The sequence below is a fragment of the Mercenaria mercenaria genome, chromosome 12, assembly GCF_021730395.1.
Source record: "Mercenaria mercenaria strain notata chromosome 12, MADL_Memer_1, whole genome shotgun sequence".
Taxonomy (NCBI): domain Eukaryota; kingdom Metazoa; phylum Mollusca; class Bivalvia; order Venerida; family Veneridae; genus Mercenaria; species Mercenaria mercenaria.
Genome location: NC_069372.1, coordinates 27,800,857 through 27,827,411, shown reverse-complemented (window position 1 = coordinate 27,827,411; position 26,555 = coordinate 27,800,857). Strand labels below are relative to the sequence as shown.

At 34.9% G+C, this 26,555-nt stretch overlaps 1 protein-coding gene across 1 annotated transcript; it reads right to left on the bottom strand.

Annotated features, from left to right (window-relative positions):
* Window positions 1–3,624: 3,624 nt before the first annotated feature.
* Window positions 3,625–26,196, bottom strand: LOC123533944 (uncharacterized). Its single transcript, XM_045315936.2, has 5 exons — window positions 25,874–26,196; window positions 20,184–20,304; window positions 14,899–14,986; window positions 13,212–13,328; window positions 3,625–5,644 (listed from the first exon to the last, which is right to left on the bottom strand). The coding sequence occupies exons 1-5, from the start codon at window positions 26,093–26,095 to the stop codon at window positions 5,533–5,535; spliced, it is 660 nt and encodes a 219-aa protein (XP_045171871.2). The 5' UTR covers window positions 26,096–26,196; the 3' UTR covers window positions 3,625–5,532.
* Between the last annotated feature and the right edge of the window lie 359 nt (window positions 26,197–26,555).

Here is a 26,555-nt window from a genome sequence, read left to right as displayed (position 1 = left end):
AAATAACCAACATGCTTCATATTTATTTTTGTCATTAAAATATATTAAAAAAATACTTCAAAAGTAGGGAGACAGTGGTTTCTGAAATAAAGTAGAATAAGCATATCCCTGCATACGAAAGGTGTTAAAGATTATTAATCACATTAAAAGGCGTTGATTGGGCTGACTGGAAGGTGTTAATGGTATTTTATTGCATGAGAAGGTGTTGACTGACCGAATGAAATGTGTCAAAATTGTCCACTAGTAGAATTACATGTGTTAATAGTTGACTGAAGTGAGGAAATTATTTTTATAAAAAAAGTTTAATAGAAAGTTCAATCTTATTCAAGAGTTTGAAAATAAGCTGCATCAAATACGGACATTTAAACAGTAATCATGTTGTCCAACATAGCAGACTTACGAAAAAAAAAAAACACAAAAAAACCCCAAAAAATCCTCCTTGTTAAATAGATCATTTTTAAAGCAAAAATTTCTTAAAACGAACAAAAACTTATGTATATTTTAGCATAAAATATACTTATTTGGCATGTTTCAAAGAAAAAAACAAACTAATTAATCATACTATGATTTTTTTTTCAAAAATACGTTTTAAAAAGGGGGGGCCGAAAAAGGTGGGACGAAATGACCAATTTGAAATCCCCTAGGGGGACGAAATGACCAAATCTGGGACGAGTTGACTGGGGGACGAGTTGACTAGGGGACGAGTTGACTGTAAATCTTTAGAAACATGGCCGATACCGGCAAACTAAAAAAATCAACAAATAAATGTGCTTGCATACTGTAATTAGCGTAAGTAAAAACATTCTAAAACACTTAAAAATTAGTATATTTATTGAATAAAGCATCAAAAACTTCTTGACAAAAAGCTGTAATTCAATAGTGTGCATAGATGCCAAATATCACGTATTTTCGCGACTTGATTGTTTTGTACTTTTCGAGCAATTTAAGTGCAGTTATGGTCAAAAGAATCATGAAAACACTTTTGTATAAAGAAAAAGTATAAACATGAATGATACTCAAAGACTTGGTAAACTTTCCATTGTGTGCAACTGTGTCCTTATTGTGTGTGCATGAATGGGGCTAATTGAGCCATTGCCCAGTCCATAATGTCAATATAAACAATTTCAGCTGCCTTACACAAACTAACTATGTGTCCTGTAAATGCCATCAAAATCCATCAGAATATAGCATTTTAAACTGTTATAGTGGGACCCCACCACCAATATTAGGAGGTAATTTCCTTGAATCCCCGATTCCCACACCCCCTGTTGGGGCCTGCTACTTTTTAAAGTAATTAAGTAGGTATATATGTTGAAATTTATCATTCTTATTTTTATAAAAATTGCACGCAAAGATCCGCATCAATTTTGGCTATTAATTTTTCATAGGTTAAAAAGTTGGCTATTATTTTTTGGAGGCCAGTGTGAGCCCTGCTAAAAATTATTTCTTTAAAGAAAACCCTTAATACAAATGTGCACAGTAAAAACAAAGCAAGAAAGGCTGCAAATAAATAGGACAAGTTAACTTAAATTACATCTTGTCTCACCAACTCAACATATATGTCATCTTTAAAACAATTAAAATTGACTGTTTTCGAAGTATACATTCCTTTTATTGGCATTTTTTTTCAGTAAGAAGGAATGCTTTTTTTACTATGCAATGACCAAAGTTTTTTACCATTACTTTATATTACACCTCCATATTTTTAAACAACCAAAGTGACACAAGTTAGAATTTATGATTCAGATTAGTTATTAAGTGAATGCAAATGATAAACAATATAATCTTACATATGAAAATTAATACTGATGGTCCAGATTAACATATAAAACAAGACGACGCTATAGTATAAATACAAGAGAACCAAAGAGTACATTTCCTTGATGATAGGTTAGCAGTACATCTGAGACATTTCACAACCATTTTTAATCACAATAATGAGCCTTGCCATGAGAAAACCAACATAGTGGGTTTGCGACCAGCATGGATCCAGACCAGCCTGCGCATCCGCGCAGTCTGGTCAGGATCCATGCTGTTCGCTTTCAAAGCCTATTGGAATTAGAGAAACTGTTAGCGAACAGCATGGATCCTGACCAGACTGCGCAGGCTGGTCTGGATCCATGCTGGTCGCAAACCCACTATGTTGGTTTTCTCATGGCACGGCTCATATCATAAAATGCCTCTGCAAATGAATTTTTTTTAAAAGTATGGTGACAAGACTGAAGTGCGAGACTTCAATGTAACTTTGTAAACTTGGTGAAAATAGTTTCTAATCTACTAAACCCTTTCTTTTAAACAAAGAAAATTCTGATAGAAAATGATAACTTTCTTATGTGAAAAAGGATGCCAGAATAGCAATATATGCATAGAAACACTTCATAACTGATCATTTTTAATCAAGGCAATGATCTCATAATGAACAGAATCTCATAACTGTCAAACTTGCAGTGTACTTTTTGTTTTGTAACAATGTTAATTAAATAAGCTGAATAAAACATTATATAAAACGAAAAAAAAAACACAAAAAAAACAACAGAATAAGAACACTAAAACACTTCAGAACATACAATTTCTGCAGTAAAAAAAGTCAGTAAAACACCATAAAACAAACCTAGAGAACATAATGTGGAATACAACAACAATACTTAAACGAGATGGATGTGATGGCCCTATATCACTCACCTGAATATTGTAGAAATCAGTTACCTTTAGACAATATTAAAGCAACCAATTAGTATCATATATTAGCTATATTTATTCAGAATTAAGTTTCATGAAAAATGCCTTTTGACTTATTTCAGAGTAACAACTGGTGATAATACAGCAAGCCTGATCGCCAGATTTAAAAGACCACATTTGATACATTCTGTGTAAATTTTCAAGAAAGTGGTCTCTAATTTGTTAACAATAACAATTTTGACTTATTCAAGGGTTGCAACATTAATGTTAATGAATGTAAAAATTATAAAACTTAGCCAAGATCTTGTGGACATTACATCTCCAGGAAAGCTCTACAATGATGTATGAAATGTGTTACTAGTAAAAATACTGATGGATGGAGGATAGTTGACCAAAATACCCTACCTTCCAGCACAGGTAACTTACTAAAATGACATAGAAAAAAAAAACACAAATAAAAAAACAACAACAAAAAAACAGTACATAGTCTTCTACAATGAGTATTTTATCACAAATTTGTCAAAAGAGGATTGATGTTCACTATCTGAATTTCTGATATCTATATAGATATATCTATTGAATATGCATGACACAGACAAATACATCACTTCTTACTAAGACGACAAGCATACCAAAAGTCTATTATATACAAATTCTACTTCAAATTTTGTAAAATGTCTACGCTCTTAAGGTTATTAAAACTGTGTTTAGAGACCAGTCTCCAAATGCTTTGCCATTGGTCAATTTCAAATATTTAACATGAATTAGCCAATCAAATATGACACTTCAGACACTGGTGTAAAATGTTTGGTAAAAACTTGGTCAGAAATAAACTTTGTTCTTAATATATGGAAAGGAAGATAAAGTTTGTTTTTTCTTCCTGTATGTACGAGATAGTATTCAAAAATTGCACTATCTTTTTTGGCAGATGATTTACCCCCCCCCCATAAAATAACAGTTACAAAAATAAGCTCTATGCATATCTTTTGTCTATGAATGAAGCTCCAATTCTTTAACACATGACAAACAATTAAAATGAACTACAAAGACAAAAAAAAAATAAGATCATGAAAATACATTGCACAATATTCTAATGCAAAATGTACAAACTTTGGAAGCAGAAAAACAGAAAGAATAAAGACTGAAAGATGAAATAAGCACAGACTACAATTCCTATAAATTGTCTTTTAAAGTAATGTTAAAAGACTCTAATTTGATATTAAGATCAGGGTCCATATTAATCATCATTTTAAATGAACAATGAAATTTGGGTTTTAGCTTTCAAATTGGAACTTCACAGTTTCTTCAAGCTTGTTCATTGTTGTATTTCAGCTGAATGCTTACCACATAGTTACGACAACTTGAATATTTGCCCTTCTTAATCAATATTTTGTTTTTTGTTGGGTTTAATGTCACACCAATACAATTTAGATGGAAGATCTTTCTATCAAAAAGTGAAATTTTTATCTATAAATAGTGATTAGGTCAAAGTCTGTGCTTTTAAAAGAATAGAAAGAAAGAACGAGATATTTAGAAAGGTAAATTCATATGTACAATATATAAAACAGTGACTAACTATAAACAGACTAGAATAGCTATTTCATATAGCACTAAATTCTGGCCAGTTTGAGTATATTATGTGTTGACAAGGTTACTGGCAATAACTGGTTTCAAAATTAGCTACCTTCCTTGATAAAACTGGAGCCAAATAATTTACAAGGAAAGAAAAAGTAATCTGATTTAAAGCAAGAAATGGCCCTCAAAATGGTGATTTTGTGAAAAAAATTATGTTCAGAAAGGAACTTAGTACCGTTATTAATTTCATTTCTGCCAAAATTACTTGCAGCTCTACACTCTGTTCAACTTTCAAAAATTCCTTAACTCCACTGTAATAGAAATCGTGATCAGATAAGATGGTCTAGCATAATAAAAGCCAAAAGCTGAGATCAATCTCAGAATACTACTACATGATTGGTCAAGTTTAAATAATGTGCTCACATACTGCCAACCAAAGGCTTGAGTTCTGGCTGGTTACCGGCTATTATTGTGCACAGTTTTAAAAGCAATATCTATTTGTCTGAATTGTTTGCAAAGACAGGCATTTTAAAATTTCAGTATATACATATAGCATACATGTACATAAAATATCTATTGTAATGATTATATTATTATAAACAATAGTTGGCAATATATTGATATATATTACAGCATTTCATTCTAATAGTATGACATACTTTTAAAGAAAAATTTGTAGCAACTAAACTAAATTCCTTGTAATATTAGCTTTTTTAACATTTTGTACAATGTTAAATAATTTTTTTATTTTATGTTTATTTTTCTCAGTAAAAATTCTATAAACTATCAGACAGGCATGAATGTATAGAATCGAACTGCTTTGAGCATTTATTATGTTGATACTCATTTGGATACTTTTTTTCTGTCAACAGCTTTTACTGTTTAGTTAACATGAATATTCCAATAAAAACTGTTGCGTTGTCCATTACGGAATATAATGTACCAAAAACAAAAAACATAATGGACGGTAACATGGTACAAATGAAAATCCCTGACTGGAAGAGAAAAATAGGTAAAGAATGAGAATATATAATCATAGACATTGAGAAATCATACACATGTTCATCAGTGTACAAGTGTAAATTGAATATACACTTCTTTTAATTAGAATTACCCTTGAATTTACTGGACTTAAAAAATTGATTATATAGCACCAAAACAGTCATGAATTCCCTACCCTGAAGCACCAAGATGTCATGAGATTCACTATCCAGACATTGAAGTTTATATATATATAAAGCTTTACACTCTCAGTGGCAAAGTGTAACATAAACACAGTTATATTTCTGTTATCTGTTCCTGTCTTCTCACTGTTGTTATCACTGCTTTACGATTTGACTTTGGTGTCTTCAGAGAACCATTAGTAAGTGGAGAAGCAGACTGTAGTGACCTGTAATAAACAATTGTGAAGTGTCATGTAAAAACAACTTGAAAAGGTCATTTTATGATTTCTGCTAATACCAAACCTGGTAATCACCTACGGTAATTAACAAGAGCACCGCCTTGCAAGTGCAGACGCTTATCTGAAGTTTTTGTCTCCGTATAATAGAAATATTGTCATACCCATGATTTTCTAAGTCCAAAAGGGGCCATAATTCTTAAAAAGCAATGTAGAGTTACGGTACTTGCTGTGCATAGTCAGCTTTTAGTGGTGAATAATTGCTCCAAGTTATAAAGCATTAGCTTTGACCGTTAAGGAGAAAAGCTGACCTAAACACAAAACTTAACAAAGAAATCTGATATTTCCCAAGTCCAAAAGGGGCCATAATTCTTACAAAAAGCAGGATTGACTTCTGTTTCTTGCTGTACAGAGTCAGCTTTTGGTGAACAAGTGTTGCAAGTTTTAAAGCAATAGCTTTGATAGTTTAGGAGAAAAGCTGACCTAAACATAAAACTTAACCAAATCTGATTTTCTAAGTCCAAAAGGGGCCATAATTCTTGCAAAAAGCAGGATGGAGTTATGTTTCTTGCTGTACAGAGTCAGCTATTGATGGTGCACAAGTGTTGCAAGTTTAAAACAATAGCTTTGATAGTTTAGGAGAAAAGCTGACATAAACATAAAACTTAACCAAGCAACGCCGACGCTGATCAAGTGATGACAATCACTTTCCAAACATGATGGTCCTGAATCGCTCACCTCTTCCTCCATGACCCAGTTTTGAGTATGACGTCGTTTTTTCTATTATTTGACATAGTGACCTAGTTTTTGAGCTCATGTGACCCAGTTTTGAACTTGACCTAGATATTATCAAGATAAAAATTCTGACCAATTTTCAAGAAGATCCATTTAAAAATATGGTCTCTAGAGAGGTCACAAGGTTTTTCTATTATTTGACCTGTTGACCTAGTTTTCGAAGGTACGTGACCCTGTTTTGAATTTTACCTAGATATCATCAAGGTAAACATTCTCACTAATTTTCATGAAGATCTCATGAAAAATATGGCCTCTAGAGAGGTCACAAGGTTTTTCTATTTTTATACCTACTGGCCTAGTTTTTGACCGCACATAACCCAGTTTCGAAACTGACCTAGATATCATCAAGGTGAACATTCAGATCAATTTTCATGAAAATCCATTGAAAAATATGGCCTCTAGAGAGGTCAAAAGATTTTAATAATTTTAGACCTACTGACCTAGTTTTTGACCGCAGTTGACCCAGTTTCAAACTTGACCTAGGTATCATCAAGATGAACATTCAGACCAACTTTCATACAGATCCCATGAAAAGTATGGCCTCAAGAGAGGTCACAAGTTTTTTTTATTATTTGACCTACTGACCTAGTTTTTTAAGGCACATGACCCAGTTTCAAACTTGACCTAGATATCATCAAGGTGAACATTCTGACCAATTTTTATGGAGATCCATTCACAAGTATGGCCTCTAGAGAGGTCACAAGGTTTTTCTGTTTTTAGACCTACTGCCCTAGTTTTTGCCCGCACATGACCCTGTTTCGAACTTGACCTGGATATCATCAAGATGAACATTCAGACCAACTTTTATACAGATTCCATGAAAAATATGGCCTTTAGAGAGGTCACAAGGTTTTTCTATTATTTGACCTACTGACCTAGTTTTTGATGGCACATGACCCTCTTTCGAAACTGACCTAGATATCATCAAGATGAACATTCAGACCAACTTTCATACTAGTTTTTGATGGCACGTGACCCACTTTCGAACTTGACCTAGATATCATCAAGGTGAACATTCTGACCAATTTTTATGGAGATCCATTCACAAGTATGGCCTCTAGAGAGGTCACAAAGTTTTTCTGTTTTTAGACCTACTGCCCTAGTTTTTGCCCGCACATGACCCTGTTTCGAACTTGACCTGGATATCATCAAGATGAACATTCAGACCAACTTTCATACAGATTCCATGAAAAATATGGCCTTTAGAGAGGTCACAAGGTTTTTCTATTATTTGACCTACTGACCTAGTTTTTGATGGCACATGACCCTCTTTCGAAACTGACCTAGATATCATCAAGATGAACATTCAGACCAACTTTCATACTAGTTTTTGATGGCACGTGACCCACTTTCGAACTTGACCTAGATATCATCAAGGTGAACATTCTGACCAATTTTCATGAAGATCTCATGAAATATATGGCCTCTAGAGAGGTCACAAGGTTTTTCTATTTTTATACCTACTGGACTAGTTTGTGACTGCACGTGACCCAGTTTCGAACTTGACCTAGATATCATCAAGGTGAACATTCAGACCAACTTTCATACAGATCCCATGAAAAATGTGGCCTCTAGAGAGGTCACAAGGTTTTTCTATTATTTGACCTACTGACCTAGTTTTTGACGGCACGTGACCCAGTTTCGAACTTGACCTAGATATCATCAAGGTGAACGTTCTGACCAATTTTCATGAAGATCTTAGGAAATATATGGCCTCTAGAGAGGTCACAAGGTTTTTCTATTTTTAGACCTACTGACCTAGTTTTTGATGGCACGTGACCCAGTTTCGAACTTGACCTAGATATCATCAAGGTGAACATTCTGACCAATTTTCATGAAGATCTTGTGAAATATATGGCCTCTAGAGAGGTCACAAGGTTTTTCTATTTTTAGACCTACTGACCTAGTTTTTGATGGCACGTGACCCAGTTTCGAACTTGACCTAGATATCATCAAGATGAATATTCTGACCAACTTTCATAAAGATCCCATGAAAAATGTGACCTCTAGAGTGGTCACAAGCAAAAGTTTACGGGCGCACGCATGGACGGACGACGGACACCGCACGATCACAAAAGCTCACCTTGACACTTTGTGACAGGTGAGCTAAAAATCAGATGAGCTAAAAATGTAATTGTAATTAATTGCAATTGAATTACATATACATTTCTGGCGCTGTATTACTTATAAACAGGTTAGTTTGCGTGTTCTTTTGTTTGTCATTCAGTCTTTATGCTAATTTAAGTTACATGTAGTAATCACTCGGTGAACACAGATAAGTGAAAATGATCATTTGTTAAACTTTTGAACAAATCCATTACATGATCAAACTCCAATTAACCACCTTTAAAAAGAGGTAACCAGACCTGGGTTCAATTATTTTCAAAAGTAATTAATTAATTACAATTAAAATAGAAATGCTGCAATTAAATTACAATTATTTTAAGGAAAATAATTAATTATATTTAATTATTTGGCAATATATTCACAAATAGAATCATGATGTTACTATCAAAGACATATTAGTGATGCGTATATTTATAAGTGCTTATTGAATTTCAAAAACCTAACACCTCAAAGTTTACTGTCTGTCAGTGAACACCATTCACAGCTTTATGATGCAGTAGCTTGTTTATAAGTCCTTATTGTATTTCAAAAACATTAATGCTTCAAAGTTACTGTCTGTAAGTGCCCTACTCCGTCTGTTTTATACCCTACATTGACCACAGAGCTTGTAAACACTTCTTACTTACCTACTCTGTACAACTGATGACATCACATTCTCTTCCTTCAGGCTAATTATACTACTAGTTATTGTAATTAAATGGCTTAATATTCATCAGTGGTCTAGCAACAGTTTCAGGTACATATCCAGATTAATACCCCTTTAGATGACCAGCAAGGGTGAAATTTATACCCACAGGTGATACAAGCTACTGCACAATAACCTGTATTTTTGCCAGTATTTAATCGCCAAATGTTTGTGAGAAGTTTGCTACATGTAATTGAAAAGTAATTGAATTTAATTGACAATTATTTTGCATTTGTTTGGATTTTAATTAATTAATTACAATTAAAACTAGAAGATGCTTTTGTAAAAAAGCGCATGTCTCCCCCAATGCAAAGTGCTATAGGCAAGAAGTCAATAGGGGTCAGGAGCGAAAGTCAAAGAGACACTGATGGTTGGCTGCAATAGGGATCATCTACTTGGCATGTCCAGTCATCCCACTAAATTTCAACACTCTTGGCCTAGTGGTTCTCAAGTCACTGTTCAGGCTCCTGTGACCTTGACCTTTCATCAAGTGACCTCAAAATAAATAGGGGTCATCTACTCTGCATGTCTAATCATCCTATTAAGTTTCAACATTGTAGGTCAAGTAGTTCTCAAGTTATTTCAAAAAAATGATTTTACATGAACAGGTCACTATGACCTTGACCTTTAATAGACTGACCCCAAAATCAATAGGGGTCATCTACTCTGCATGTTCAATCATCCTATGAAGTTTCAACATTCTGGGTCAAGTGGTTCTCAAGTTATTGATCGGAAATGGTTTTCAATGTTCGGGCCCCTGTGACCTTGACCTTTCACAGAGTGACCCCAAAATCATTAGGGGTCATCTACTCTGCATGACCAATCATCCTATGAAGTTTCAACATTCTGGGTCAAGTGGTTTTCAAGTTATTGACCGGAAATGGTTTTCAATGTTCGGGCCCCTGTGACCTTGACCTTTAATGGAGTGACCCCAAAATCGACAGGGGTCATCTACTTTGCATGTACAATCATCCTATGAAGTTTCAACATTCTTGGTCAAGTTGTTCTCTAGTTATTGATTGGAAATGGTTTTCAATGTTCAGGCCCCTGTGGCCTTGACCTTTAACAGAGTGACCCGAAAATCGTTAGGGGTCATCTACTCTGCATGACCAATCATCCTATGAAGTTTCATCATTCTGGGTCAAGTGGTTCTCAAGTTACTGACCGGAAATGGTTTTCAATGTTCGGGCCCCTGTGACCTTGACCTTTCACAGAGTGACCCCAAAATCAATAGGGATCATCTACTCTGCATGACCAATCATCCTATTAAGTTTCAACATTCTGGGTCAAGTGGTTCTCAAGTTATTGACCGGAAATGGTTTTCAATGTTCAGGCCCCTGAGACCTTGACCTTTAATGGAGTGACCCCAAAATCGACAGGGGTCATCTACTTTGCATGTACAATCATCCTATGAAGTTTCAACATTCTGGGTCAAGTGGTTCTCTAGTTATTGATTGGAAATGGTTTTCAATGTTCAGGCCCCTGTGACCTTGACCTTTGACAGAGTGAACCCAAAATCAATAGGGGTCATCTACTCTTCATGACCAATCATCCTATGAAGTTTCAACATTCGGGATTAAGTGGTTCTTTAGTTATTGATCGGAAATGGTTTTCAATGTTCAGGCCCCTGTGACCTTGACCTTTGATGGAGTAACCCCAAAAACAATAGGGGTCGTCTACTCCAGCAGCCCTACAACCCTATGAAGTTTGAGGGTTCTAGGTCAAATGGTTCTCCAGTTATTGCTCGGAAATGAAGTGTGACGTACGGACGTACGGACGGACAGGGCAAAAACAATATGTCTCCTGGGGGAGACATAATAATTGATTTTTGTCTCAATTATTAATTATTTTTAATTCATTGAAAAACTGTAATTAATTATAATTAATTAAATTATAATTGTAATTGGACCCAGGTCTGGAGGTAACTGCCTCCTTTAGAACAAAACTGAGAGAGACCTTACAATGTGGCTACAGACCAACTTTGATGAAGATCCACTAAGACATTCATGAAATTAAGTGGTTTAAGTTTTTTTTCTATTTTTAGCTCCAGCAACTTTAAATGGGGTCAATCGGAACAATTTGAACAAGGCAGTCTGAAAGACAGCTAAATCCCCCGCCACTGCTATGGATAGTGAAAGGGTAAAACCTTTGATTTTAGCTGTGACCCTGACCTTGAACTGACACGGCTGACTCATGAATTCTGCACAGCGTCTTGATGAGGTGATCATTTGACCAAAGTTTCATGAAAATCCTTCAAGGGGTTTAGAAGATAAAGAGCTGAAACCTTTGACCTTCAGTTGTGACCTTGACCTTGAGTTGACATGGCTGACTCATGAGTTCTTGATGAGGTGATCATTTGACAAAAGTTTGATAAAAATCCTTCAAGGGTTTCAGGAGATACAGAGTGGACACCAAATGGAAGGCTCAAACCTTCGACCCTTAGTTGTGACCTTGACCTTGAGCTGGCATGGTTGACTCATAATTTCTGCACATCATCTTGATGAGGTAATCATTTGACCCAGGTTTTATAAAATTCCTTCAAGGGGTTTAGGAGATATAGAGTGGACACGAAATGGAAGGTTCAAACCTTTGACCTTCAGTTGTGACCTTGACCTTGAGCTGACATGGCCGACTCATAAGTTCTGCACATCACCTTGATGAGGTGATCGTTTGACCCAAGTTTGATGAAAATCCTTCAAGGGGTTTAGGAGATATAGAGCACACACAAAATGGAAGGTTCAAACCTTTGACCCTAAGTTGTGACCTTGACCTTGAGCCGGCATGACTGACTCATGGGTTCTGCACATCGTCTTGATGAGGTGATCATTTGACCCAAGTTTTATAAAATTCCTTCAAGGGGTTTAAGAGATATAGAGCGGACACAAACTGGAAGGCTCAAACCTTTGACCTTGAGTTGTGACCTTGACCTTGAACGGCATGGCTGACTCATGGGTTCTGCACATCGTCTTGATGAGGTGATCATTTGACCCAAGTTTTATAAAATTCCTTCAAGGGGTTTAGGAGATATAGAGCGGACACAAAATGGCAGGCTGAAACATTTGACCTTGAGATGTGACCTTGACCTTGAACCGACAAGGTTGACTCATGGGTTCTGCACATGGTCTTGATGAGGTGATCATTTGACCCAAGTTTCATGAAAATCCTTCAAGGGGTTTAGGAGATATGAACCTTTGACCCTAAGTTGTGACCTTGACCTTGAGCCGGCATGACTGACTCATGGGTTCTGCACATCGTCTTGATGAGGTGATCATTTGACCCAAGTTTTATAAAATTCCTTCCAGGGGTTTAAGAAATATAGAGCGGACACAAAATGGAAGGCTCAAACCTTTGACCTTGAGTTGTGACCTTGACCTTGACCCGGCATGGCTGACTCATGGGTTCTGCACATCGTCTTGATGAGGTGATCATTTGACCCAAGTTTTATAAAATTCCTTCAACGGGTTTAGGAGATATAGAGCGGACACAAAATGGCAGGCTCAAACCTTTGACCTTGAGTTGTGACCTTGACCTTGAACCGACAAGGTTGACTCATGGGTTCTGCACATGGTCTTGATGAGGTGATCATTTGACCCAAGTTTCATGAAAATCCTTTAAGGGGTTTAGGAGATATGGACCGGACACGAATTTGTTACGGACAGAAGGACGGAAGGACGGACGCAGACCGTTCCTATAATCCCTCCGCCACGGCGGGGGATTAATAAATCTTAGACAGGACTTTTCCTTCAGACCAAAGTTGGTGTAATTATGACCAGTAGTTTTAGAGGAAAAGATGTTTATGTAAATTGAAGATGATGGACAATAAACATGGAAACTTCACCATCCACCTAGACTAATAGCTCACCATGAACCTTTGGTTAAAGTGAGCTAAAAGTGTTTAGAGTGGATATATGTATTTACATTATGTATAAAGTGCATATAGAGTAAAGTTACCTTCTAGAAGCGGCTCTTGTTTGAAGTGTTCCTGGTGTGAGGTTGACCAATGCCTGCATGTTTGCAGTAAGATCCTCCACTTCTTTCCTCAGTCTTGTAGGTGTCTCCACATCGTGCCTAGAAATAACATTACAGTTTTGGTGAATCTAATAAGCTTTCTATCTATGTAAAAAAAATGGCCCAAGATGGCCATAGATCCGTTAAATCTGAACCTGAATGATGCTTAAACAGGTAACATTTGATAGAGAATCACCCTTCCAACAGTTCTGCCAAATTATAAATTGACAGGATAGCCCTTTTTAAACTAAACCATAAATTTCAAATTTGATCCACGGATAACATTTTCAATGACTTTCTGAAACTTTTCACTGATAAATCAATGGCACTGCAAAAAATCGAACATTCCTCAAGGTTGAATTTTGATGGTAACCATGCTCAGAAAGAAAAGAAAGCAGTGTGAATACAAGAGCTGTTCGTAAGACAGCGCGCTCGACTTTTCTCAGTGCCTGACTCTGAATTAGAGCTTTGCCAGTAAAAAAAATCCAAGTTAAAAAGACATAACTACGTCAAAATTCAAATCAGAGTTATGGGTGTCCTTGTGTAGACTTTAATAGTAAATAACTATTCTGAGTTTCAAGTAAAAAGCTTTAACAGTAACTGAGATATTTGACTTTATCAAAAATTTTAACAAAAAAATTCGAAGTTAAAAATGGACATAATTCTGTCAAAATTCAATCAGAGTTATGGGAATTGTGTCTCCTGGTGTAGACTTTGATAGTAAATAACTATTTTGAGTTTCAAGTAAAAAGCTTTAATAGTAACAGAGATATTTGACTTTATCAAAAATTTTAACAAAAAATTCGAAGTTAAAAAGGGACATAATTCTGTCAAAATTCGAATCAGAGTTATGGGGATTGTTTCTCGTGGTGTAGACTTTGATGGTAAACAAGTATCTTAAGTTTCAAGTCAAAAGCTTTGATAGTAACAGAGATACTTGACTTTATCAAAAACTTTAACCAAAAATTCTAAGTTAACAAGGGGCATAACTACGTCAAAATTCAAACAAAGTTAAGAGAATTGTGTCTCCTGGTGTAGACTTTGATAGTAAATAACCGTTTTGAGTTTCAAGTCAAAAGCTTTAATAGTAACTGAGATATTTGACTTTATCAAAAATTTTAACCAAAAATTCTAAGTTAAAAAGGGGCATAGTTCTGTCAAAATTCAATCAGAGTTATGGGGATTGTTTCTCCTGGTGTAGACTTTGATGGTTAATAAGTATTTTAAGTTTCAAGTCAATAGCTTTGATAGTAACAGAGATATTTGACTTTATCAAAAACTTTAACCAACGGCGACGCCAACGCAGGGGCGAGTACAATAGCTCTACTTTTTCTTCGAAAAGTTGAGCTAAAAATGATTCAAAATGATTCTCCCCCTCCTCTCACCTATACCCCACAACAACCACTATTACTAATAAATAAAAAAATGCCCTTTACCATTTGCTACAATTAAAAAAATTATGTTTCAATGAGCTGAATTACAAAAATATTGCTCTACAAGAATTGTTTCAGCAAAAAGTGACAAAACTTTTTCAAAACACTACTAGGAGGGATCTGATTATGAATTATAAATCTACTGTAGCAGACACCATCAGTACTAATGAGGTCATACACTATGACAATATACTTACCATCTGGGTCTGGCTCTGATGCCCATTTTTGTTTGTGACTTGGGTGTTTCTATTTGGAATGGAGAGAACATTCTCACCTCTCGATAACCTAAAAAACACAATTTACATTGTTAAACTAAATCAAAATATATCTTTTTAAGTTACAAATCTCCTATAACCAATGGTACGAGTCTATAAACTGTAGTCTCCTGAATTGGACATGTCTCTCGCAACTGCCCCAATGAAAAGTGTCTAGTTTCTCTAGATGGTTTAGATGAGTGGATCCAGTTAGATGGTCTGGACGAGTGGATCCAATCAGTAATTCAAGGGCCATAATTCAAAAGTGCATGAGCAGATTTGGCTAGTTATCTAACCTGGCTGATATCTTATAGTTAAACATATTTTGTTCAAGATTGGTGAAGATCGGATGAGAAATGTTCGACTTAAGAGAGTGGGCAAGAGTAAAAAGGCTGATCTTTCGGTAATTCAAGGGCCATAACTCCAAAATGCCTGGACCGATTTGGCTAGTTATCAAACTTGGCTGATATCATATAGTTAAACACATTTTGTTCAAGTTTGGTGAAGATCGGATGAGAAATGTTTGACTGGAGTAAATCAATGTATCTCCCACACCACTGTGTGGTGGGAGACATAATTAATATTAATTCAAATGCATTGTTATAACTGAATGACAATGCGATACACTGTTTTATTTGTACATTTATCTATTTTATGTTTTTAGAATTATAAATTTATTTCAGCAGACGTATGTACCAAAACTATGTACATTGTACAGGACACAGGGTTAAGCATGACAAATTTTGCACAAGAAACTAATTGAGTTTTAATTCTCCTTTCATTTTGGACCTGGGACAAGAATATCAGTCTCACTCTGGGTTTCACTATCAACTATAAATAATTAACAAATAATTGTATATTGTTTGTTTCATTACTTTTGCTTTCAGTGTAACTTTACATAAAACCATGTTGTTTATTCTATTACCTTCCTTATGTAAATTTCATGTAATCCTCTTATATATGCTATTTTGCATTATAATCCCTTCATGACTTTGTTTACTTTAATTTGTTAATTTGTGTTTACTGTATATATGTACATTTGAGGCTCACAGGGAAGACTGGGTACACCCAACTGTGTTGCCTCGTTAAATAAAGACTTTATTATTATTATTATTATTATTATAATGTCTGTATTTGAATCAGGGTTGGCATAAAAGCGGGAAATACTAGTTTTTACCAGGACAGCGGGAAATACAGGAAAATAGTGGGAATTCCCGGGAAAAAAGTGGGAAATAGTGAGGAAAAGTCAACATCTCATTGTATGAGCAGAGACTTAAACAAATGTAATTCAGTTAACATGAAATATTTCTCTCAATTAAAAACAAATAATATAAATATTCTTTTTAAGCACTAAATGTACTAAAATCAAGTCCTAAATTTTTATTTCAATTGTTTTTTTTTTCTTTTTTGTTTACCAAAAATGCCTATTACTATTGAGAATCAGAGCATCACATTGTGATGCCTAATTATACATTATTAACACCTTTTCACAATAACTGGGACTAATACTCTTTTCACACTATGTTGGCCCCTCAATTGTCATAATCAGTTACCTGTACAATGTATAGGTAATCTATTAGCCTGAAGCTGTAAAGTAAATTTTCATGCCAAAATTTTTCAAATATTGAGTATTTCCCACTATTTCCCACTTTTGTGAAATTTGGATCATTTCCCGGGACGGGAATTACCGGGAAATACCTGTGGTAATTCCCGCCCCCGGGAAATACTTGCCAACCCTGATTTGAATGACTTTTAAACAAAGACGGACAATATTACCTCTTAGACTCTGTACCACTAGCTGGCATTGGTACTGGGACAGGGAGAACAAAGTTTCTGACATAGATGGTTCATGTTGTATTTCACCATAAGATATGCTGTTAGATGCTGCAGATTCAGAAGCAGACTTCAAAATAGTTTGTTTAAAAACAGAATATCAATTTTCTGTGATCCCTGTGCACAGTTTTAATTAAGTTTTTTCGTATAGAACTCCATGTCACTTTTCACTTTATTGCAAAAATTGTTGAACGCTTGATTGTGCTTTGCAAATTGTTATAAATCAAGCGCCAAGACATTAAAGACTAATTTTGCGACACATACTGCATGTGACTACGGCATAAAAAGTTGAAAATCTCCCTTTTTTCTACTTCCCCCTATTTTGCGAAGGGAATTGGGCTGAATATCAGCCCTAAATTAGCTTTAAAAAAATTACCACACTGAATGTAATAACAAGTCACTGTGACCTTGATCTCTGACAGAGAGGAAAATGAACATTCATATTATAGAGACTTACCCTAAGCCTTCTTTACACAAGGGAAACAATCTGTTTATATAGTGAAATTGTTCAGTGAACACCATTTGTTAATCCTACTCCTGTCCATTTTATATCAGTGTAAAGGAAAAGTAACCTATCTATGTTAAATGTTATGTATTATAACACAGGGGAGACAATCAAAATCCCCTTGATCAAAATCCCCTTCACTGAAAAATGACAGGGTGTTACAAAATCCCCTTCATACTTTTGCAGGGGGTATCATAATCCCCTCTGTGATTTTTACTTATTTCATCAAGTTCAAATACAACTATATACAATTTAAAAGTCTATTGCATAAAGCACGTAAATATAATGTCTTTAGCAAACATAATATAATTTGGAGCACTGATATCTATATATCTATAATGAAAATCACAGAGGGGATTATGATACCCACTGCAGAAGTATGAAAGGGATTTTGTAACACCCAATCATTTTTCAGTGGAGGGGATTTTGATCAAGGGGATTTTGATATACACTCCTAACACAGTCATGCATCTAACAGTCCTGAAATTGATTTCTTTGATTTTCTCATATTTCTAGATATTTTTCCCATACTTTGACGCATATATATGGGTAGTAGCTAGAGATTGTTCTCTTTCTAACAGTAGCCTTTTCAACATATTTTACCCTGTGAAATTCCGTTGGTTTTGACTTTTCCAAAAAAATTGTCTGTTTGATGACAAATTTCACCACAGAAAATGTCACCAAGGGCATTAACTTATTTGATCTTTACATAATTATCTATTCAGATTGCTAATCCATGTGGCAATTATGCATGCTTTTTCCCTGCCAAGAGGTAAAAAGCACAAAGTTTGCATCAGGTCTAGGTCAATAGCCACCTAAGCCTTAGCGGAGTTGTCTCCAATTTTTTCCAAATATTTAAATACGATTTTACCCGTGATCATTTTTTTCAACTCAAATAACTCTTTTTCAGGAAAGGATATTTTATTTTTTCAGTTTACGTACTTTGATGCAGTAAACTACACATATATCTAAAAAAGATTGTTCCTACTTGAAGTTTGTATTTTTATTTCCTACATATTAAAATTTAATGTAAAGGTTCATTTCTGTGTGATTACACTGTAAGTAATATTTAACTAATAAATGTAAATCAAACAAAAACAAGTAAGTATTTTAAAGTTTGAGGTTCTGTCTTTGATGAATATTTATTTATACTTTCTAATATGCTTTTCTCTGTTAAAACACTCTTAGGCCTTTATTTTTTTATTGTTCATTTTACAAACCGTGGAACTGCCCAAGTGTCGTAGGAGGAGGGAATAAAATTAAAAATAAAATTTCAGATCCCAATTTTATTATACTGTAGGAAAGGAATATAGAGTAAAAAATAAAGAATACTGACAGAGGAGGAAATAAAAAAATAAATTGATAGAAATTCCCCCAATAGAAAAATAGAATTCCCCAATTTATTTTGTCGTAGGAGGGTTTTTAAAACGAAGAATAAACAAGAGCACCGCCTTGCGGGTGCTGACGCTCATCTGATTTTTTTTGTGTAATAGAAATATTGTCCTACCCATGATTTTCTAAGTCTAAAAAGGGCCATCATTCTTGCAAAAAGCAGGATAGAGTTATGTTTCTTGATGTACAGTGTCCACTTATGATGGTGAAAAACTGTTGCAAGTTTTAAAGCAATAGCTTTGATAGTTTATGAGAAAAGTTGACTTAAACATAATACTCAACCAAGAAAATGATTTTCTAAGTCCAAAAGGGGCAATAATTATTGCAAAAAGCAGGATGGAGTTATGTTGCTTGCTGTACAGGGTCAGCTTATGATGGTGAACAAGTGTTGCAAGTTTCAAAGCAATAGCTTTGATAGTTTAAGAGAAAAAGTTGACCTAAACATAAAACTTAACCAAGAAATCTGATATTTTCTAAGTCCAAAAGGGGCCATAAATCTTGCAAAAAGCAGGATAGAGTTATGTTTCTTGCTGTACAGGGTCAACTTATGATGGTGAACAAGTGTTGCAAGTTTTAAAGCAATAGCTTTGATAGTTTTGGATAAAAGCTGACCTAAACATAAAACTTAACCAAGAAAACTGATTTTCTAAGTCCAAAAGGGGCAATAAATCTTGCAAAAAGGAAGATGGAGTTATGTTTCTTGATGTACAGGGTCTGCTTATGATGGTGAACAAGTATTCCAAGTTTCAAAGCAATAGCTTTGATAGTTTAGGAGAAAAGTTGACCTAAACATAAAACTTAACCAAGAAATCTGATATTTTCTAAGTACAAAAGGGGCCATAAATCTTGCAAAAAGCAAGATGGAGTTATGTTTCTTGCTATACAGGGTCAGCTTATGATGGTGAACAAGTGTTGTAAGTTTCAAAGCAATAGCTTTGATAGTTTAGGAGAAAAGCTGACCCAAACATAAAACTGAACCAGGCAACGCCGACGCAGACGCCGACGCCGACACCGACAACCGCTCAAGTGATGACAATAACTCATTATTTTTTTTCAAAAAATCAGATGAGCTAAAAATTATCGCCCTTTGCTAGAATGATGTCACTGTTTTTGTTGCGACCAAGAAAGAGTGCTACTGTATCTTTTCTACTGTTTTAGATTAAGAGCATATTAAAATCTAAATAATTTATAGCAAAAAAGTGTTTTAACACTATTTATACACTCGGGCGGTAATACGTTGTACAAATAAATTATGCCTGGCCATGCATAAATAGTGTTAAAACACTCTTTTTGCTATAAATTATTTCTTAAATAACCACATCTGCAGCTGCATCACTGTCTTTATTTAGTACAGATCTATGCGCTACTTTGTTCAAGTGTTTCAGTCAACATTACATTTAAAGATGAACATGTACCTTGTCTTTATTTAGTACAGATCTATGCGCTACTTTGTTCAAGTGTTTGAGTCAACATTATACATTTAAAGATGAACATGTACCTCCTTTTCTGGTTGATGTCCTTTTACTTGATTTAGATTTTCGAAATCTTGATGCAGGAGTCATCGGTGAATGTGGTCCATCTTGAAGACGCTTCCTCTGACGAGTGGACTTCTTTAATTTCTGAAATATTGCAACATTTGAATTTATCAATTATGACAATAAGGCCATACCAAATTGATTCATAGTTCTTCGGAAAATTTTCAAAAAAAATGGGTGCGAGCGAGCGAAATTTTTTTTTTTTTTTTTTTTCTCAATTTTGATTTTTTCAGAGGCGGGTAGCTTTTACATGGAGCGAGCGGGTTTTTTTTTTTTTTTTTTTTTTTTTTTTGCAGTTATGATTATACATGAAGTTAACATTTCTTTAAGACGGATAGCTCAGTGGTTTGCACACTGGCCTTCCAATCCTGAGGTCTGGGGTTCGATCCCCGGCAGCTACTCGGGAATTTTCAGAAACGCTTTTCAGTGTTTCCCACCCAACTAGAGGTGTACTGGTCAGAAACCCAGGCAATCCTTGCGTGTATCAGTGCTATACACTGGGCACGTTAAAGAACCAGGCTGTCTATTCGCAATGAGCTAGGCTAAGTTAGCCGGACAAGCCTGTATCTGATTTCTGATCTCTCTGTCGTGGGGGCTTTGTCTCACTCTGTCCCTCTGGTCAGATCGCTCTGTGTCTGTACTAGTAGAGGATGAATTATGCGCCCTGTGTGGCTGCATTTGAACTATGTAAAGCGCCTTTGAACGTGAAATTGATCATGAAAAGGGCGCTATATAAATCTGGTATAATAATAATAATAATAATAATAATAACACAGAACTTAAACATTTATAGTGTGACTAAGACGGTAGATAGCTTTTCTGTATGTTTTAAAGACTACATGAATGGTTTTGCAAATAAATTCTTGCTAAAACTCACTGAATCACTTTGTTTTTATTTTGTATTTATAATTACTGAGGGATGAGTGTCTTATTTTTAATTTTGATTGGTCTACATTAATCTGAAGGCGTGCCCATTTAACGGCAGAGGATGAGGAATATTTAAAACAAAACAGGCACCCAAGTGGAATAACATATCTTCTGAAACCCAGTTAGATGGCTTCGACACATGAGCAACTTTGTGCCCCTAGTGAAACTCCAAACGGTAGAGGTGAGGGGAAAGTAATAAATCACTTGACCAATGAGACCAAACGGAGTTGGGCACACAAATGCTTCGACACTGCTCGAATCCATTGGAATAATTTCTTAACAGATAAGCTTAGCTTAAGTTTTTGTGGTAGAGGTTCATTTCAGTCAAAAATGATAACAGACGGACAAAAAATGATCCCAATATGGCCACTCTTTAAAAGTGTTATTTGTTGTGCTTTGATTGACCAAGAAATTTTGAGTTGGGAAAGTCTGTTTTTTTTTCAGATTCTTTCTTTCAATCAATTCACAGCCAATTAATATACAAACAGGAAAAATTGGGGTTACAATACGACATAAATTATTTTTTATATCTACACAACTTATTTGAAAAGCTGAACACTTTTTAAAAATGAATATATGCATTTTGATAGAATATCTGACTGCCGTACTAAAGAAGTTACGTTCAAAACGATTTGGGCCCGAGACAATTAATGTGATGGATCCATCAGTCAGGATCTGTGAACAAACTTTTTTTTCAAGAAAGCACTGGCTTTGGCTCTAGATCTAAAATATTTAACTAAACACACTGATAACAAATGGTTTGAAAACTTTATCTGAACAATATTTCTATGTTTAATCCAAATATTTTCAATTTGAATCCCCGTGGCCGTGCACGTCTTACAAGTCGGGCTTTGTTCTTTTCACTGTATAATTTGAACAATCGTAGAACGTGCCTACTTCATCACCTACCAGTACATCGAAGGACATGTGTGGCACTAGCACAGACACTTCAGATTTAAAACAAATGATGAACAACACCATAATTCCTGACTTTTTTAATTTGTGTCATCAGCTACATGTATTACGAACGCATGGATTCCGATCAATATCACTTTGACGCATTAAAACAGCGATAAAACCTGTTTACCGTTATCATTCCTGACCGCGTAATCAGAAAAAAAAAATTTTTTTCGGCGATTTTTATGTACGTGCGGGCGGGTGATTTTTTTTTTCTTTTTCTCGGGAATGAAATCATTGATGCGGTAGTTCCGACGAACGACAAATCAATTTGGTATGGCCTAAACGTGACAAACATATACTGGAATGTGTTTCAAAGTCTAATAAATGGTTAACAAAAAGTTGAAAACATGTGGTAGGCATTATAACACCCAAAGCAGAGTTTCCTCTGGGTCAATTTCACTTTGCGCCAATAAATTCGCCAATCAGGAAAAGTTTGCGCCAGTGGCTCTCAAGTTGGAGCCGACAGTCTGTGATGGGCGACATACCATTTTCTTTTTCAATCTCTTTTTCATTTGATTCTTTACAGTAACCATGCAATTTGCTCTTGAACCAGTCTATCCTAATATCACATTGAATCAAAAATAGTTTTTAATCTTCTAAACCATTTTCAAGAACATTTTCTAAACAAAAGTAATTGCTCAATCTATTAAATTATCCCTTTATATAGTTTGCGATTTTTAATTATCTCCCTTTAATGGTCATTTTCACTAAATAGATGTTTTTAAAACATGAATATGTATCTCTTTATTCTTTTTTCTTTTTATTTCAAAATTTATTTAGGTCATTTATGAAGAACAGTGTTATTTTATAACTTTTAAAAAGCTTTTTAAAATGCTTAATTTTCAATATATATATATATCTAAATTTCTATTTCCTTTCATACATATTATTGTATAGCGAAAATACCACCTACATGTATTATTAGCACTTTGTTTTGTAGCTCTGGGGTTGAGCTTTTTAAAATTATCCCCCTGTATCAATGCTTTACACTGGGCACGTAAAAGAACCAAAAGAACTACTTTAAATTCATTAATTTTGTATCTCAAAAACTCTTCGATTGAAATTATATGACTGCGACTGAAATTTACTAACGCGTAGATTTACGGCCGCAACTGAAATTTACGAATGCGTAGATTTATTTAACAATGATATTTTACGCTTGCGCAAAATTTATCTATTTACGATCGGATAATATGTTTTGATCGCGCTTCAACATGTCACTATTTCCGGCATTTTCTTTGTCTCGATTGTCGATTACTTTGGCAAATAGGATTGTCATTAAAAATAAACTGATAATTTATCTTGCGTTTTTTGCATCATAAAAAAAGGGTGGTGCATTAGACAAAGCACGCAGTTAATATTTCGTTTCATTTGCTTTCGTAGAAGTAGGCGGGGCTAAATTTGGTGAATCAGATTGACTGATAATCGTTCTTGCGTGGAGGAACGCTCTAGTGACTCGGCGAAGTTTTAAATTATGCCCCGAGGTGTAAATCGATATTGACCCGTTGTGTATTGTCTTCGTGTTGTATCAGATAATCCGTTATTGCGTCCTTGAGAAAGATCAGAAGATCAGATCGACGATTATCCTGTAGGCGCCAATGAAATTCGCCAACTGAAGATTTTTAGAGCCAGAATTTACATTTTGTTGCATTTGGCACCATTGGCGACAGACAGCAGGAACCCTGCAAAGTCAGAACTACAAGTAAACTGTAAATGCAGTTTTAAATGTTAAGATCTGACATAACAAGGAAAATAAACAAGAGCTGTCGGAGGACAGCAATGCTCGACTATTCAACAGCTTTGTCGAAAAAGGGGCATAATATAGTAAAAAAGCAAAATAGGGTTATGGAAACCTGCATAGTGCTTATCAGCTCATGACAGTGGACAAGTATATGAAGCTTCAATTCATTCCCATTAGTGGGTACTGAGATACAGCTTACATAATAAAATTATAAGAATTTAACCCAAAACTCCTAAGTTGGAAAAGGGGCATAATTTTTTGAAATGCGAAGTTGAGTTATTGACCCTTTGCACTGCATGTCAGAACATGACAGTGAACAAGTGTGTGAAGTTTCAATCCATTCCAATTAGTGAGTACCGAGATACCAGCTTAACCTTAAACCTTAACCAAAAAATTTTAGTCAAAAAAGGGAAATAATTTTGTAAAAAAGCAAAATAGAGTTATGGAACCTGTGCAATGTAAGTCAGTTTATCACAGTAAATAAGTGTGTGAAGTTTCAATCCATTCCCACAAGTTGTTACTGAGATACCAGCTTACATACAAAAGCTTAACCAAAAACTTCTAAGTCAAAAAAGGGGCATAATTTTGTAAAAAAGAAAATAGAGTTATGGAACCTACGCAATGTAAGTCAGTTTATCATAGTGAATAAGTGTGTGAAGTTTCAATCCATTCCCACAAGTGGTTGCTGAGATACCAGCTTACATTCAAAAACTTAACCAAATCGGGACACCAACGCATGGGCGAGTCCAACAGCTCTACTATTCTATGAATAGTCGAGCTAAAAAGTAAAACTCATTCCATGTTAAAAATATGAAAAACATTTCAATTCTTCAGTTTGAGAAAAACATGATATTGATAAAGCTTCGATCTCATTATGGCTAATTTCTATCAACATTAATTTTTACTATTATCAAATTTGCAATTTGTATTTCTCAGGATTAAATAATTGTAAATAATTCTGTTTCTGTCATTTACAATTTATCTGAAACGACAAAAACCAGAACAAACTTTCAATATCATCTTCTGTTTCAAAAGATAAATTATAATCTCCTCTATGTAAATACATTTCTTAGTATTCATTTTGATTACCGCAATCAGGGTCACTCAAAATTCATTTTTGAAAGTCCCTGCTGCAATTTACCGGACATCTAAACAGCCCTACTGTACATAATTATATTGTCTAGAAGTCTATTCTATGGACTTAAGCTGATTAAATCAAAGTTGTTTTCACAGGTAATTATCACATATTGACAGTGCTACACAATGAGATACAATTACTATATAATATATAGGTGGTACACTAAGTGTCAAAGTGGTACATAAAGTGTCTGGTAGCCTGTTTGCACCTATTTTCGCGGTACTAAGGGAATAAATGAATAAAGGAAAGAAAAACAATATTATGTTGCTATTATTTCCTATTAACTTCGTAAACCTTTTCTTTTCCACTATTATTTCAAGCAGAAAATCATTTTTCTAGTCCTTGTTTACTTTTAAACCGATCATGTTTCCGGTGCATGTGACTTTCACTTTCACCAAGGGAGTTAATTCTAATTTCGCGGTACGGCATCCGACTTGATGAAGCGCTTCCTGTGAAAGTGTAAAATGTATAGGACCCCTAAATTTTCAAAATAGATTTCGTGAGTAAGACATAAAAAATTATTGCAATGTAAAATTAACACAATGGAAGTGTAATTCTGTCAAATATATGGACAACACACAATTCATTAACGATTTTACTTAGTCAAATGATCGACGAGGCCATTTAAAAATAATTTACCTACGTTTACAAAAATAGGGTGTGAAACGTAATCAGCTTTCAAAGTAGGTCAAATTTGTTTACTGTAGAGAGCGCTGCACATTGTTGTTCTCGCAAAAATCAAATACCAGATCGAGACCAGATGTAACGCGAAAATAGCAACAAGTGATATACATAAAGTGACTGGTACATAAGGTGTCGCACCCGACCACAGGCACAGAAATTCTGTGATCATAGTCACATAAGCATAAGAACTATTGCGATCTTACCTGCCTAAAGTTTCCAACGACGTCTCTCACCGACTGAGTAACAGTGCTGTTTCGTCTAAATTGCATGCTTGCTGGTCTTTCGGACAGACTTTTGACCTCTTTCGTCGTGCGTGTGCGTTTCGAGTGTGGAGTTTCAACGTAACCTTGGTTTTCCTTGCCTTCTATTGCCTCAAACCGTTTGTTCAACCAGGCGCTTCGTAGTACTTTCCGTATTGAAGCCATACTTACAAATATATTGGTAATTATGGAGGATTAATTGGCTTGTTTATCGTAATTTCACACTAATTTCAACTTCAAACGGACCGCCAATGAGGGATCAAACCACGTGACTAAACGTTATTTTTTTATATCATTAAATTTGCTACAATCTTTGGGCAAGATACCACCAAATTATCCACCCCCTCTCTTATGGCTGAAAACCACTAAATCCAGCTGTCATATCCACTATTTTCTATTTATAACATGTTTTATTATCAGCATTCCAGTCTTTCACTTCTTACGAGACTGCCCTTGTCTTGAAGGTCTGTCTTTAGGCAATCCAAAAAACAAACAAAAAACAAAAAAAAAAAAAAAAAAAAAAAAAAAAAAAAAAACCATGGGATTTTAATTTAATCATATTTTATTGCTTTTTAATCTTTACATTTATAATAACAAACATCAAAAATGTACATGTACAGCCAAG